This window comes from Ixodes scapularis, unplaced genomic scaffold (assembly GCF_016920785.2).
Source record: "Ixodes scapularis isolate PalLabHiFi unplaced genomic scaffold, ASM1692078v2 PGA_scaffold4__175_contigs__length_147842914, whole genome shotgun sequence".
Lineage (NCBI taxonomy): Eukaryota > Metazoa > Arthropoda > Arachnida > Ixodida > Ixodidae > Ixodes > Ixodes scapularis.
The window spans coordinates 129,884,148-129,900,573 of record NW_024609879.1 but is presented as its reverse complement, the minus strand read 5'-3'; the positions used below and the strand labels follow the sequence as shown (position 1 = coordinate 129,900,573).

Here is a 16,426-nt window from a genome sequence, read left to right as displayed (position 1 = left end):
TATGCCTTAAAACCTTTTTGTTCCTTAATGTTTCTCTGAGAAAAAATGCTGAAATACATGTCTACTCTTGTGTTCCTTCTAACCGTTCTGCAAATTGTATTTCACAGTATTTTCGTATTTTGGTCTGCTCCGTAGAATGTTCTTCACGGAAGTTAACAGGGTGATACAGTTATAGCGAGACAAGCGGGGTATCTTAATTTATGTTACCTTGTATGAGAAATCAAACGCTAGTCATTAAAAATAGTAGTATTTGGTAGAATGTGCAAGTTTGTGTCACGAACTTACGGTGTAAAATATGTTAACCATGGCTCTCTTTGAGGAAAATGCAACAAACGAAAAAAAGATATGATGCTATTTTCGCGTTAACTGTTCCACGAACTAACAAATCTGTTGTATTTCTTGCTGCTCCGTCGGATATAATGTTCGCCAGACAGGAATGGTGGACGCTGTCACTCGAATCGAGCCTGTGCTCACAGCACCGCGATCGTTGGACGGATCCTTGCCCCACAGGTTGCACACCATGCCAGAGGAAGACTTGGAACGGCTCAAGGAGATCGGTGAGGTTAGAGCCCCAAATAAGTCACGCTTTAGGGCCGCTTTACACTTTGCTACTGAGCGCTCAGATAGCGTGAAGTCAGCAATGCATCAGTGCTGCTGTCAGTGCTGAGTCAGCGCTGAGTTAGAGCTACTCAATAAGGTGTGTGTGCCAGAAAAAAAGTTGGGGCTCCAATCCACGCTGTGATGGTGGTTGGTCAGCGAAGCTGTGGTATCACCTGCAACGGTTGCCTACTGCACTATACGAAATGCCGTTGCCAGTCGCAGGAAACCGCTGCTGGTCGTACTCCCGTTTCGTTTCCTACTGCGGCTCCTAGTATACACGCTGCTATTTGGGAGTCCTAACTATGCGTGGCCCATTCATTGCGGTGCTGCAGTAACATTGAAATCATTTGATACACTCCGTCTCATCTTATGTTTAAACGCAGCGGATGTTACGAGCCATCGGAGCCAATCGGAGGCCGAGTGAGTGACACGTGACCTTAGAAAGGGGGCACAGCGACGCGCGGAAAGCGTATCACTGGCCACGTCCACAGAACGGGATTGGCTAAGATAGCTCGTAGCATCCGCTGCGTCCCTACGTTAGGTGACACGGCGGGTTCTTCTTTTATATGAAAGGCTAGCGAAGTCACTCCCACGTCACAAGCTGCCGTCGCTGCGGCAGCTAATGACGTCAACCCTTTTCGAAGCAGCGGCAAACCTGATCTTTACCGGAACGCGTGGGAGGGTGTTGTTCCTATTGTTCACACGCGCCTTATCAATTTTGCATCATGTGGTTTTGATGCTTGTTTTGTGGTTTTCTTTATTGAAACGGATACTGAGCTGTATGCTGTGCGCCTGTCTGCAAAACAGATATGCTGTTCTGGCTTCAATTGTTTGCCGGGAGGTTTTTGCTTACAACCCCAACGACACGAAACTTTCCTCGCCTGGTAGAGGTATACAGCTTCGCTGTAAAAAGAGAATCGTCTATGCAACGAAACGCCGATACAGTGTTGATATTAGTTGTGTTTGTGTTTGTCGTCTGTCCCTCTTGTTCTCCTTCTCCAAGGGGATTATTTTCGTCATTCTTGTCCAGCTCGCTTGCACCTTTGCGTTTAGTTGCATTCTAATTATAACCTTAAATTGCAAGCTTCACCCTTGTTGGTGTTCGACTGGTGGCAACTAATAAAACCCGTTTGCTCTACTGACATCTAACCCCTGGTGAGCTCAGTTGGTAGAGCGCTCCACCAGTAATGGAGACAGAGGTCCCGTGTTCGATACCCGGACCAGACGGATTTTTTCGGTCGCGCACCAGTCCCCTAACTGTGTTTGGAGATTTGTGTTTGTCCTTTGTCCCGCTTGTCCCTCTACTATAGGGATTATTTTCGTCATTCTTGTCCAGCTCGCTTGCACCTTCGCATTTAATTGCATTATAAATGCAAGTATAACTGCGCTTTTCAGTGGCGTGACTTCAGGGGAAGGCCCGCTTGTGGGTCAAGCGACAGTCTCGATGCCGAGCATTTCTTTGCTGCTGCTGTTTGGGTGCTGGAGCGAGCTTCCAAAGCATTCATTTGACACAATGAAACTGCTAGCAATCAGTTGGGAGCGAAGTCTACAGTCTAAAAAGTGAATCCTTGCCTTCCCCTTCTTTGTCGCGAGTAGAACCTTTCACTTTAAAGAACACGGTGAGGACCAAAAGTGTGAATACAACAACTTCGCGAGAAAAAATTCCTTTTTGCCCATTATTTTGGTTACTATCTTAGCGATGTCTGTTGGTGTGTTTAGCAGAATTTAAGCCGAATAGAGGACTATAAAAAGAAACAAAAAAACGTCGGGGTACCCCTTTAAGCGTGGGTGTACTAATCAGGTGGAACCTCGAGATACTCACGGGAGAAACGGTTTTATTGAAGATTTCTCTGTTCCGCTGTTTAGCGCGCAACTAACAGATTGTCCTAAAATTTAAATGAAAAAAAAAGTCAGGATTTCGAACAATCGCGTTTACAAGACCTGTCAAAAACTCGCTTCCGGGACGAGCACGTCTACTTCTGGTGGTTATACAACCGTCGTGGTGTCACCGCGTGCTGGCGTCGCTCTTGTGAAGAACGCTAACACGCGGCGACGCCGTGACGGACGTGTCTGCAGCCTGGCGCCGACTCTCGTCAACCTTCGGCCTGTTTGCCGCTTGGGGGCGGGTCAGGCGGGATCCACTGACGATGGCGTCATGCTCAGGTCTTGCCTTCTAGGTGGTATCGGGTAAACGGGTCATCTAGTCCCCGTTTGCCGCTTGGGGGCGGGATGCACCGACGATGAAGTCATACGCAGGTCTTGCCTTCTAGGTGGTATCGGCTCAACGCGCCATCGAGTCCCTTGTTTGCGAGTTTTCCAAAATGGCGGTTATAGTAAGGGTCGGAGATGAGTGCCGGTATGCCAGTTGTTGAGTTTGTCTATTCTGCTGGCTTCACTGATTGACACAAATTAGTACCGCTTATACGAGGGAGCCAAGAAGTTATGAGCGCATGTCGCCACTTTATCCTGAAAACAAAAAGACGGTGTTCAGCACAATATCTGCGCTAGATGACACTTTGTAAATCTGGAACGAAACCGAAACTAACCTCTATTTTGTATTTCAATTTTCGGAATAGGTGTTAATTTCGGATTCGCTCATAACTTAATATGTGTCTAACACCGTGATTATTTACCTGAAAAAGTTGTTGTCGGAAACATTATTTTGTGACATACGTGTGCGATCCAGGCACTTCAAAATATTTGGCAAATTCATTGACCCTTTGAAGACATGGTCTTTTATTCGCCTTATAGGTAACATTGAATATTGTATTTGTTGAAAAAATTTGTGCTGATACTTGTGTGTTCTTGCAGCCTTTCCACGCTCGCATGTTTGTCATGTAAAATCATGACCTGCGGGCCTTTTCATGAGTTTTGGAGTATTGAGATGATTATCCACTTTAACTGCATTCCCAGCACAAATATGTTTTTTTGCGCCCACGGAAAAAAAAAGAGTTATAGATATTTGTTATTGTCGTATATACCAAAGAAGAATCTGTAAGATATAGTTGCATGCCGCTTACACCCATTGTTGCTTGGAAGTTTTGCATAACCTATTACATATAAAATTCCGTGTAAATTGTGGCGATTAACCGAACTAAACATTGCAAAAAGATTTATTAACATAAAGAAGCACGCGCAGTAGACATTTTGTTAAAATACACAAGCACCAAGGAGAACGTTGAGAACGTAGGTACAGTCTCCGGCGATATGGAACGTGGAACGAGTTCTTGTTTTTTCGTGGGCCATACACCGCAGAAGAACACGTCATCATCGATACCAGGCACGTTCCTCGACACCGGTATGATGACACCGAGACACGCCGACGCCATGGATCAGCCCCTTTTCATCGATGCCTATCACTCGTCACCGTCATCGACTCTGGCTCACCCTGGTGGCCAGATGGCCTGTATTTATACGCCGCTACACAACTTTTTCGCCAGTGGGCATGGCGGCACGACAGCAGTGCGCAACAACTCAATGATCACCATGTATTTTCAGCTCCTCCTTTCCTGCGTGCTGACTTCGGCCCGTGGAACGAGTTCTTGTTTTTTCGTGGGCCATACATCGCAGAAGAACACGTCATCATCGATACCAGGCACGTTCCTCGACACCGGTATGATGACACCGAGACACGCCGACGCCATGGATCAGCCCCTTTTCATCGATGCCTATCACTCGTCACCGTCATCGACTCTGGCTCACCCTGGTGGCCAGATGGCCTGTATTTATACGCCGCTACACAACTTTTTCGCCAGTGGGCATGGCGGCACGACAGCAGTGCGCAACAACTCAATGATCACCATGTATTTTCAGCTCCTGCTTTCCTGCGTGCTGACTTCGGCCCGTGGAACGAGTTCTTGTTTTTTCGTGGGCCATACACCGCAGAAGAACACGTCATCATCGATACCAGGCACGTTCCTCGACACCGGTATGATGACACCGAGACACGCCGACGCCATGGATGAGCCCCTTTTCATCGATGCCTATCACTCGTCACCGTCATCGACTCTGGCTCACCCTGGTGGCCAGATGGCCTGTATTTATATGCCGCTACACAACTTTTTCGCCAGTGGGCATGGCGGCACGACAGCAGTGCGCAACAACTCAATGATCACCATGTATTTTCAGCTCCTGCTTTCCTACGTGCTGACTTCGGCCCGTGGAACGAGTTCTTGTTTTTTCGTGGGCCATACATCGCAGAAGAACACGTCATCATCGATACCAGGCACGTTCCTCGACACCGGTATGATGACACCGAGACACGCCGACGCCATGGATGAGCCCCTTTTCATCGATGCCTATCACTCGTCACCGTCATCGACTCTGGCTCACCCTGGTGGCCAGATGGCCCGTATTTATACGCCGCTAAAGAACTTTTTCGCCAGTGGGCATGGCGGCACGACAGCAGTGCGCAACAACTCAATGATCACCATGTATTTTCAGCTCCTGCTTTCCTGCGTGCTGACTTCGGCCCGTGGAACGAGTTTTTGTTTTTTCGTGGGCCATACATCGCAGAAGAACACGTCATCATCGATACCAGGCACGTTCCTCGACACCGGTATGATGACACCGAGACACGCCGACGCCATGGATCAGCCCCTTTTCATCGATGCCTATCACTCGTCACCGTCATCGACTCTGGCTCACCCTGGTGGCCAGATGGCCTGTATTTATACGCCGCTACACAACTTTTTCGCCAGTGGGCATGGCGGCACGACAGCAGTGCGCAACAACTCAATGATCACCATGTATTTTCAGCTCCTGCTTTCCTGCGTGCTGACTTCGGCCCGTGGAACGAGTTCTTGTTTTTTCGTGGGCCATACACCGCAGAAGAACACGTCATCATCGATACCAGGCACGTTCCTCGACACCGGTATGATGACACCGAGACACGCCGACGCCATGGATGAGCCCCTTTTCATCGATGCCTATCACTCGTCACCGTCATCGACTCTGGCTCACCCTGGTGGCCAGATGGCCTGTATTTATACGCCGCTACACAACTTTTTCGCCAGTGGGCATGGCGGCACGACAGCAGTGCGCAACAACTCAATGATCACCATGTATTTTCAGCTCCTGCTTTCCTGCGTGCTGACTTCGGCCCGTGGAACGAGTTCTTGTTTTTTCGTGGGCCATACATCGCAGAAGAACACGTCATCATCGATACCAGGCACGCTCCTCGACACCGGTATGATGACAGCGAGACACGCCGACGCCATGGATCAGCCCCTTTTCATCGATGCCTATCACTCGTCACCGTCATCGACTCTGGCTCACCCTGGTGGCCAGATGGCCTGTATTTATACGCCGCTACACAACTTTTTCGCCAGTGGGCATGGCGGCACGACAGCAGTGCGCAACAACTCAATGACCACCATGTATTTTCAGCTCCTGCTTTCCTGCGTGCTGACTTCGGCCCGTGGAACGAGTTCTTGTTTTTTCGTGGGCCATACACCGCAGAAGAACACGTCATCATCGATACCAGGCACGTTCCTCGACACCGGTATGATGACACCGAGACACGCCGACGCCATGGATGAGCCCCTTTCCATCGATGCCTATCACTCGTCACCGTCATCGACTCTGGCTCACTCTGGTGGCTAGATGGCCTGTATTTATACGCCGCTACACAACTTTTTCGCCAGTGGGCATGGCGGCACGACAGCAGTGCGCAACAACTCAATGATCACCATGTATTTTCAGCTCCTGCTTTCCTGCGTGCTGACTTCGGCCCGTGGAACGAGTTCTTGTTTTTTCGTGGGCCATACACCGCAGAAGAACACGTCATCATCGATACCAGGCACGTTCCTCGACACCGGTATGATGACACCGAGACACGCCGACGCCATGGATCAGCCCCTTTTCATCGATGCCTATCACTCGTCACCGTCATCGACTCTGGCTCACCCTGGTGGCCAGATGGCCTGTATTTATACGCCGCTGCACAACTTTTTCGCCAGTGGGCATGGCGGCACGACAGCAGTGCGCAACAACTCAATGATCACCATGTATTTTCAGGTGAGTAACAACGTGTCGTATTTCTGCAAACGAAGCGACGACATTTTTTTGTTCGTGCTGCCATGCCCCTGTGCGTGTTTGTCTATTGCGTACGAGTGTTTTTGCGTTTCGTTCCGTCTCCTTCTTTCGGGAGACGTTGAGTTAAACCCTGGTCCGGATGACCTAACTTTGCAAACTGTTCTTGATAAACTTGATGCAATGAACACATCCCTTCTTTCTGAAATCAGAAGTGTCCGCGCAGATCAGGAAACGGCGACCAAGTCCTTAGCTGAATTAAACTCGCGGGTCTCGGCAATTGAAGGCAATCTAAGCGATGTTAAAGCACTAAGGGACGACATCGCTTGTGTTAAAGAGACCGTGTCTAAAGCAACAACTAGCGTCGACCAGGTGCAGCTCCGCCTGGATGACGTAGAAGACCGCTTACGCCGAGAAAACCTTGTATTTCACGGCATTAGCGACGCACCAGAGGAGACCTGGTCTCAATCGGAAGAGAAGGTTATTTCTTTGTGCAGCGAAAAACTCGGAATTAACCTTGAACCTTTACATATTACCCGGGATCACCGCATTGGCCGTTACAACCCCAACAAACAACGCCCTATAATTGTTAAGTTTGCATTAGGTAAAGTACGGCAGCAGCTTTTCTCCTCCCGGCTTTCGTTGCGAGGAACGAACGTCTCGATAGCAGAAGACTTCTCGCAAAGTACCCGAACGGCCCGCAGCAAATTAATCGAATATGGAAAGACACAGGCAACTCCCTTTAAGATTTCCTTCAACAGGCTTCTATTGAATGGACGATGTTATATGTACGACCGGTCTAACGATACTGTTTTTGAATGCCCGCGATAGCAACCACCTAGTAAAAGCTTAACACAACCAGCTACTGGAATTACAGCACCATCAACATGTACCAATGCGAACGATGCCAATACATTGTCTTTTCTGTACACCAATATTAGAAGCCTAATACCGAAGCGTGACGACATAAATGAATTAATCGATGTTATGAACGTTGGTGTTATCGCACTAAGTGAGGCCTGGCTCACGTCAGAAATAACTGATAATGAAATTTTCTTGAACTCAAGTCACCAATCTTCTTTTGTTATATTTCGCAGTGATCGGTTTTCAAGGAGAGGCGGTGGTGTCCTCCTCGCTGTAAAAAACAATCTTCATCCACGAAAAGTGAACGTTGTGTCTGATCTAGAGATTGTATTTGCTTCCATCAACTGTTCAAACAACATTGTCATTGTTGGGGTTTGTTATCGCCCACCTTCTTGCAACGCTTCTTTTGTTGAAAGGCTGCATGACGCACTGTGCGACGTGAGAACGCAGCACCCCTTATCGAAACTGGTTTTGGTGGGAGACTTCAACTACCCAGACATAGACTGGGGCGAAGATCTGCCGTCGGCAACGGCATCTCGAAATGAATCGAAACTTTTCTTAGATATGTGCCTAACGTTTAATCTAGAGCAACTCGTAACGCAGCCAACAAGGGTAACTGAATCATCATCTTCGATTCTAGACTTAGTCCTCACGTCGCACAGCGAAATAATAAACGATGTAAACATCATTAATGGCCTCAGCGATCCCAAGTGCATACACTGCTCTTTGAACATTAAAAACAACGCAGCTGTTGAATCCTATCGAAAAATTAGAATATATGGAAAAGCAAACACCGACTTGATCAACCTCGGCCTGAAGTCTTTTATGGAGTCATGTATGCCCAACTTTTTTGATCGTTCTGTACAAGATAATTGGATGCTTTTTAAAGAAACGTTACTTTGTTTAATTGACCGTCATATACCACTAATACAGTTTCGAGAGAACGAGTCAGCCCCTTGGTACACCCGAGAGCTTAAAACGCTCTGTAACCGGAAAAAGAGATTGTACCGACGTGCCCGACGTCTAGACACAGATCAGGCTTGGTCTTGTTTCTCAGATGCTTTCGCACTGTACAAGTCGACTGTCACGAAAGCTAAAACACAATTTTATCAGAGCGATCTTGCCGCTATTCTCAAAAGTAACCCTCAGAAATTTTGGAAGATAATAAACCCCCACTATCGTAAACCGGTTTCATTGGTAAATGACAACGGAACTAATCTCTCTGATGATGATGCTGTTGAAAAGTTTTGCGATGCATTCTCCGCTGTGTTTAACAGTAGCGTCATCACATCTTTGCCAGATAATGTAACCATGTCGTTTCCACGAATGCATCCAATTACTTTCCCGGAAAACGGCATTAGCAAGTTGATAGATGCACTTAAGATCTCATCGTCACCAGGGGCTGACGACATAAACAGTAAAATACTAAAGATTACTAAACCACTGTCAACTGTTTTTCTAACCTTTCTGTTTCAACAGTCCATAGATACTGGTGCTATTCCTGAGGACTGGAGGGAAGGTAAGGTCGTTCCGGTCCACAAAGGCGGCGATGCGCACTCCCCTCTAAATTATCGACCCATATCATTAACTTCTGTTTGTTGTAAACTCATGGAACATGTCATTCATTCCCAAGTTATACATTTTCTAGAACAAAACAATTTCTTTTTTCCTAATCAACATGGCTTTAGAAAACATCGTTCTTGTGAAACACAGCTTGCCGCTTTCAGCCATGACATTAATATTTCCCTAGAAACCTTTCCTCAGGTTGATGCTATCTTTCTCGATTTTTCCAAAGCTTTTGATCGTGTTTCCCATAAACTCCTACTAATAAAACTGTCCGCACTTTCCCTTGATTCTTCCGTTCTAGCATGGATTGAAAATTTTATCTCTTACCGAACCCAGCATGTGCACATCAACAACTGCCGTTTCCGAAGCGCTCCTGTAACCTCTGGCATACCGCAAGGATCTGTTCTTGGACCCCTGCTTTTTCTTGTATATATTAATGATCTCCCCCTTTCGTTGTCCTCTACGGTCCGCCTGTTTGCCGATGACTGCGTAATCTACAGGCCCATAGCTAACACAAATGATTCACTTAATCTGCAGACTGATCTTGACCGAATTAATGAATGGTGTTCAAAGTGGCAAATGCTCTTAAATGCTTCCAAATCTAAATCCCTCTCTTTTTTTCGAACCCGTCAACACCTTCAAGCTTTTTACTCTATTGGTAACCTCAATGTTGATGCCGTCTCAACTTACAAATATCTTGGCGTTCACTTCACTCACGACCTCTCCTGGAAGACTCATATTAACAACATCATTTCCGATTCAAACCGCACTCTTGGTTTTTTACGCCACAATCTTCGTCTCGCGTCCTCATCTGTCAAACGCCTCGCATACGTCACATTAGTACGCCCAAAGTTAGAATATGCATCATCAGTCTGGGACCCTCATCTTAAATTCCTTACATCGGACATAGAATCACTTCAGAACCGTGCAGCTCGCTTTATAACGTCTCAGTACTCCAGGTTTGTCAGCGTAACTGAACTTAAACAAAACTTATCTTTGACTCCTTTATGTCTTTTTCACAGGCGTATTGCTAAACTATGTCTTTTTCACAGGTTTTACTACGATGACCAGCTACATAGCTCATTCATCTTGCCACCTCATCGCATATCTCCTCGTGTTGATCACCCTGCAAAAGTTGGCCTTCTCTTTACCCGAAACACAGCATTCTTTAAATCTTTTTTCCCGGCGACATCTGTGGACTGGAACGGCCTGCCTGAAATCATCGTCTCCACCCAAGACATCGGCTCGTTCCGCGAATTGTTATAATCACATCTCCTATAACCCCACTCCCTTATGTAATACCCTAACTCCAGGGTTCTTAAGGTATTTAAATAAATAAATAAATAAATAAATGAAAGACCCACTGGGAGCGCGTGGCCGAGGCGGTGGCTGGCAGGGGCGCTGCGAGCGGTCCGGGCAGTTCCATTCTGCTTCGAGGGGAGGACGCTCACTCGGGACTCGGCACAAACTGATAAGCGCTTTTCGCTTTATCTGAGCCCGAGTGAGCGTCCTCCCCTCTAAGCAGAATGGAATTGCCCGGAGCGCTCGCAGCGCCCCCGCCAGCCACCGCCTCGGCCACGCGCTCCCAGTGGGTCTTTCATATTGCCGAAGAGTGTACGCGAGCTGCACGCGTTTTTTTTTTAAATATATACATTTGAAGTATATATAACCAAATAAGGGCGTTATTGAGCGCACGTGCAAAAACGCCTTTTGTTTTTTGACATTTTTGGCTTAGAGCAGTTTCTGCTGCTGACGTCAGCGAGTGCAGCGCATGTAACTGTACTTACAGCACGCTCCTTTGTGTTTTCAAAATTCAGGAAAGGGTATTTTTCTTCGAAGGTTTGCTGCCGAAAAGACGCTTTGCAATTATTCTTGTTCGCCTCCATCGCAACACAACCGGAAAAGGTTTCTTCGCAAATAAACGGGCATTGCTCTTTTCGCTACCTTTGCTATCCCAATGTATGAAATTTTCCTTCTTGCAAAGAGCTATACGTTTTGTTCGTATTTTGTTTAGGTGATTCTGCGTGTGTGTTCCTTTTGGCTAGTTTACTTCCGCAAAGTCTTTCCCCTCAAAAGCCGGCCGGTTGATTTTCAATCAAATAAATAATTTAATCGGTTTGGCGCACTCCGGCCGTTTCTTGTAATTGGCCCACCACGTGCTCTGTGGGGAAGATAACATTTAGTATGAATATCTTATCACAGAACTAAACCAATATTAAACAAAACACACTATTGTACAAGATGACATTTAGTTTATTTTGCGTTCAACGCGACTTTGTTCTGCGTTCCATGTTTTCCCGCTGTCGTCATGGAAAGGTTAGCTGACGACTGACTTAATCCTTCCATGTGGTCGACGGAACACGCTTTTCTAATTTTGCGAAGGGGTTACGTTTTCTTCGAAGGTCACTGTGAAGGTCACAACGGAGGTCATGACCTTCACAGTGACCTTTATGAGTGACGTCACGAGGGTCACTAGGGTCACGAGTGACGTCACAAATTCCACGAGTGACGTTACGAAGGTCACTCGAGGATGTCGCGACGAAGGTCACGACCTTCCACAGTGACTTTCACGAGATCTTCACGAGTGACCTTGACGAGAATCGCGAGTGACGCAACGAGTGACGTCAGGAGGGTCATGATCAACGTCACGAGGCTCACGAGTGACGTAACGAGAGAGGGAGGGGCGGGGAGAGAGGGAGGAAAATGAGGAGATGGAGAGAAGGAAGGCAGGAAGAGGGGAGAAGAGGAAAAGGAGGGAGACGGAGGGGAGGGGAGGATATAGAAGGGGGAGGTAAAGAAGGAGAAGGAGAAGGGAGCGGGAGGAGGGGACGAAGAGCGGAGGGAGAGGAAGAGGAGAAGGTAGAGAGGAGGACGAGGGGCACACGCTCCTCTTCGTACCCTCCCCCCTCTCCTCCTCAAGAGCTGCACTCTAATTCGGCATTACAGGGAACTGTAAGAGTCTTTCATATTTATTGTAATCATTTTTATAGACCGTGCTTCACTGTCTCTTTCATGTGTTCAGTCGTTAGAAAAAGGCGGACGGGTGTGCAGGTTGGATACTTTGCGAGTACGGTGCCTGATATACCGTGACGGTGTCACTGCGTGCCGGCTGAGTGGCATCATATGTGGTTACTGTACTTTGGTACTGTTTCTGAGCGCCCATGTGTCCACTTAATTTTCGCAGAGCTGTGTTCGCAAATAAAAAGTCAAGATCACAATCGAAAATAATCGTGCATATATTTGTTTTTGCTTTCCTCGTTTCGGCAAGAGGGCTCCAGGTTACCTTTTCTTTTAAATGCAAATGACGCCGTGTTCAACACACTTCTTCTTAACGACTTGGAGACGTGGACTTTCCTTTTTAACAACTGGTTTGAACCGGTTCGCGCTTCGTGGAACCGTTAACCAAAACGTCATTTTGAATTCACCACTAAACAGGAACCAAACCGGAACAAAATGCAGAGCTACTGAACCCGAACCCGAACCGAACCGGAATAATGACGGGTTCAAGTCCCTAACTTTTTGTTAGCATTGCAACATGTACGCACATATACATGCCACAACATCCGCCCACAACATTAGCGCGTGCTTGGTGGTGATCCTTTTGCGCCAACCGTTTACTTCTATTAGTCAGTTTCAGAATATGAGTAAAGACCCTTGCGTTTGCCCTGTCTACGGCGGGCGTCAAACCAGCACTTTCAGCACAGCGGAACACAAAGGTTCAGATGGATGGGTGACTGTGGCTGAACTCTTTTAATAGGACAGCGGCTTGCACCAACTAGCCAAACCTTTTAGCACAACGAGAGCAACGAGAAGGGCGTGCAGTGACCTGAAAGACAAAAATAAAATAGAAAAATGGATGACCGAGTATTTCTCGCAGCAACAACAAAGCCTGAAACGCACCCCAGGAGAGACGAAGAACCAACTGGAAAGCACAAAAGCACTCTATATTAGATCCTATAACCACACTGGAATGGGAAAAAAAAACAGATTCAAAGACTAAAGAACAGAAAGGCAACAAGTGCAGATGGAAAACCCAACGAGTTCCTCAAGGCACTAAAAAGAGATGCACTAGAAAACCTTAGATTATGTTTCAATAATATCTTTAAATCAAAAGACATACCAAAATGCTGGACACAAGCAAGAGTGAAGCTACTGTATAAAGCGAACAAGCAGATCCGAAAAACTTAAATGCTTACAGACCAATGTCTATAGAAAGTAATGTCTGCAAGTTATTCACGGGTATAATTAACCGTAAGCTGCAGAATATCTATGAAAAAACAACATGTTTGTACAGGCTCAGAATGGATTCCGGCCAAACAGAAGGACGAGTGACAACCTATTCACTTTAACCCAGGCTATAGAAGTGAAGAACAAACAGAACTCCAAGCTATACCTAGCATTTTATATTCGGAAAAAGCGTATGATGCAGTACCTCATCAAACTCTGTAATCAAAACTGAGGAAAAATCGGTTCGAGGATAGCAGCATACAACTCTTGAAGAGCCTATACAGGGAATGCGAGGCCTGCTATACAATAGGAGAAAACCAATCAAAACCAGTGCCAATCACTATTGGACTGAGACAGGGATGCTCCTTTTCACCAACTCTGTTCGATGTGTATATCAACGACCTCCTCAGGAGACTGGAAGAGGAGGGAGCCGGGCTGCGCCTCAGCATGATCACCAAGGATGGAGAAGAGAATTATACACGCATCCCATGCCTGGCCTTTGCGGACGATGTAGTTCTCATAGCAGAAACAGCAGCAGATATGCAACAGGGATAACTTTAAATTTCACACCGAAAATGCACGGTGGATGGGCTTTAATTCAGAGGGCGACCAGGACTTTTTCCTGCAAAACCAGGTAGTAAAAAACAAAAAAACAAAAAAAAAAGCTACAAGTACCTGGGTGCAACGATTACACTTGATAAGGACTACCTGGCTCAACATGTAAAAAGCATAGTCGCAAAATCAAACCATTTAAAGGGGATGGTGTGGCATCTGGCCAGACATTCATACAACAAATATTCGGCGGGCAGAATCTTGTGGAAAACACTCGCAGTCCCGGCCAATACATACGCCAACGACATGCTCACGTACAGCGCAACAGTGATAAAAGGCTTGGACCGACACCAGTAGAAGTTGGGGAGGTGGCTACTGGGGGAAAAAGCAGCTGCACAGCGAGCGCAGCAGTCACGGGAGAGATGGGCTGGTCCACGCACCAAACCAGGGAGGCCAGGTCCAAGCTGCAATACATGGGAGGATTGAAATTTCTCCCGCCGCAGAGCATTGCGAGAAGGATGTATTACCATATTAGATACAAGGGAACAAATACAAACTGGATAGAGAAGCTAAACGCCATAGACTCAAACTTCAGCGGAGGGACGGCCAGGCAACAGACGACCACGGAAAGAGAATGGACCAAAGCGATTCGCGAAGAGGTGACACAGGCCGGAACCCAGCAGTGGCAGTGGGCGACCAAGAAGAAACTGTGTCTCGAGCTCTACGGAAAGCACAAGAGCGAGCCAGCACTATACCACCGGTACAGGGGAGACAGAGCCAGCGCCCTGCTTTTCCAGGCACGAACTGGCTGTCTCCTGACTGAGAGCCGGAGGTGCGAGTTGTGCGGGGACGACCCAACCTGTCCACTTTGCGGAGAGGAAGTAGAGACAACCGACCATATCGTGAGCCGATGTAAACGCATTGATCCTACCAGAAAGAAGGCCTCAAGCTGCAGCTTGGAACGGGCCCTTGGACTCTCGGGTGCAGACGACGAAGGAGCACGGAAGGAGACGGAAGACACGGAGCGCCGCCTGATGATGTGGGAGAGACTCTGCCGCAACATGGAAACTCGCAACGGCCGTGGACTTCAAAAGTGAACTTTCGTAAAGTGAACACTTTATTTTATTTTATTATGGAACCAGAGGCGCTCTTCCAGAGTACCCGCTCTGCTCTAGAAGAGACTTGGTTCACCTGAATTACTTACTTACCTCTGAAGAATTAACCAATCTCTGATTTAGAAATGAATGAATAAGTAAATAAATAAAAAAACAACAATACGTTTAAACCTTTTCGCAGTATAACAGCGCCTTCTAGATGTTCCCGCACAAACTGTTTTTTTTTTTTCGCAGTGTGTCGCGCACGACGAGAGCAACGAGAAGTGCATGCAGAGGGCGCTGCGTACCCACGTAATTATGGGTGCGTATTTTCGGCACCGATTTGATGTTCACGGGGCGTGGCCAATGAAGTAACGGGCGTCAAAATTATATTTTCTGTTATTTTAACAGAAACACGTTTTATTTTGGATGCCACCGACTCCATTTTGAAACGTGGTCGGTCGGGGAGTATGTGCGGGTTCAAGTGCTCGGCGTACTCACTGTCGTCAACGTGCCGCCTGTGCTTGTCGCGTTCTAAGCGTTTTTCCATTTCGTTCGCCCAGTACCGTTCGTCACTCCTGTTGCAAATGAAGATTCGCAGGGTTTAGCCTACCGTCCGACGGCACTTTTGCAGAGCGTTCAAGTACCGCCCGACGGTACTCCACTCACGCGGTAAGTGCCGTCCGAAAGTTTCGTATAAAACAAATTTTTAACACGCTATTTTTTGGGTAAGATGTCTGCCTCCTGTGCAAGGGGTCGCGGGTTCGATGCGCAGTGGAAGCACACCTTTTTTTATTTTCGAACATTTTGTTTTGTTGGGACATTTGGCGATATTTACGACATTTCTTGTTTACGATTAACGCTGAAAATAAAAACGAATGTGGGCGACAACAATGCTAAAAGCGCAAGCTAGTTGCTTTGTATCACGCGGCACGAGCACTCCTGCAGTGGATGCTCCAGTCATGCCAGTCAAGGCTACTCGCTCGCCGCTTGCACGACCTTCGCAGCTATTCTATGCAAAGGTGATAATCCGTCGTATATCACACAAGCACAACACCAGACAAATGCGTACAAAATTACTGCGGCTGGGCTCTGTCGCCTCCAGTACTTGTAATCTTCATTTGCAACAGGAGAAACAGACGGCACCGGGCGAAGTTGGAAAATGGAGAACGCTTATTTGGATGTTCCTGAGAACGCGACGAATACAAGCGGCACGTCAACAACCCGCATCAGCGCGAATACCGCCGAGTCGCCGAGCACCCGGCTACACAAACGCCGAGCGACCGACATTTCAAAATGCAATCCGCGACATCCAAAGAAAACGTGTTATCGACGTCAAAATAAAAACCGTGATTTTGACGTCCGCGACGTCATTGGCCATGCCCCCCTGGATGTCAAATCGGTGCCAAAATTACGCAGCCCGTAAATATCGATAGAGACAGTACATACGGATAGCTTCCTACGTTGCGTACGTATGGCGCAAGCGTAGT

At 47.3% G+C, this 16,426-nt stretch overlaps 1 protein-coding gene across 1 annotated transcript in view; it reads left to right on the top strand.

Moving 5' to 3' along the window:
* LOC120838147 (A disintegrin and metalloproteinase with thrombospondin motifs 7-like) overlaps positions 1 to 16,426 on the top strand; it is a 51,992-nt gene that overhangs the window by 5,675 nt on the left and 29,891 nt on the right. Inside the window, exon 4 of the mRNA XM_040207922.3 lies at positions 431 to 557. Coding sequence (XP_040063856.3) covers positions 431 to 557 — 127 coding nt within the window. The remainder of the gene's footprint in view (positions 1 to 430; positions 558 to 16,426) is intronic.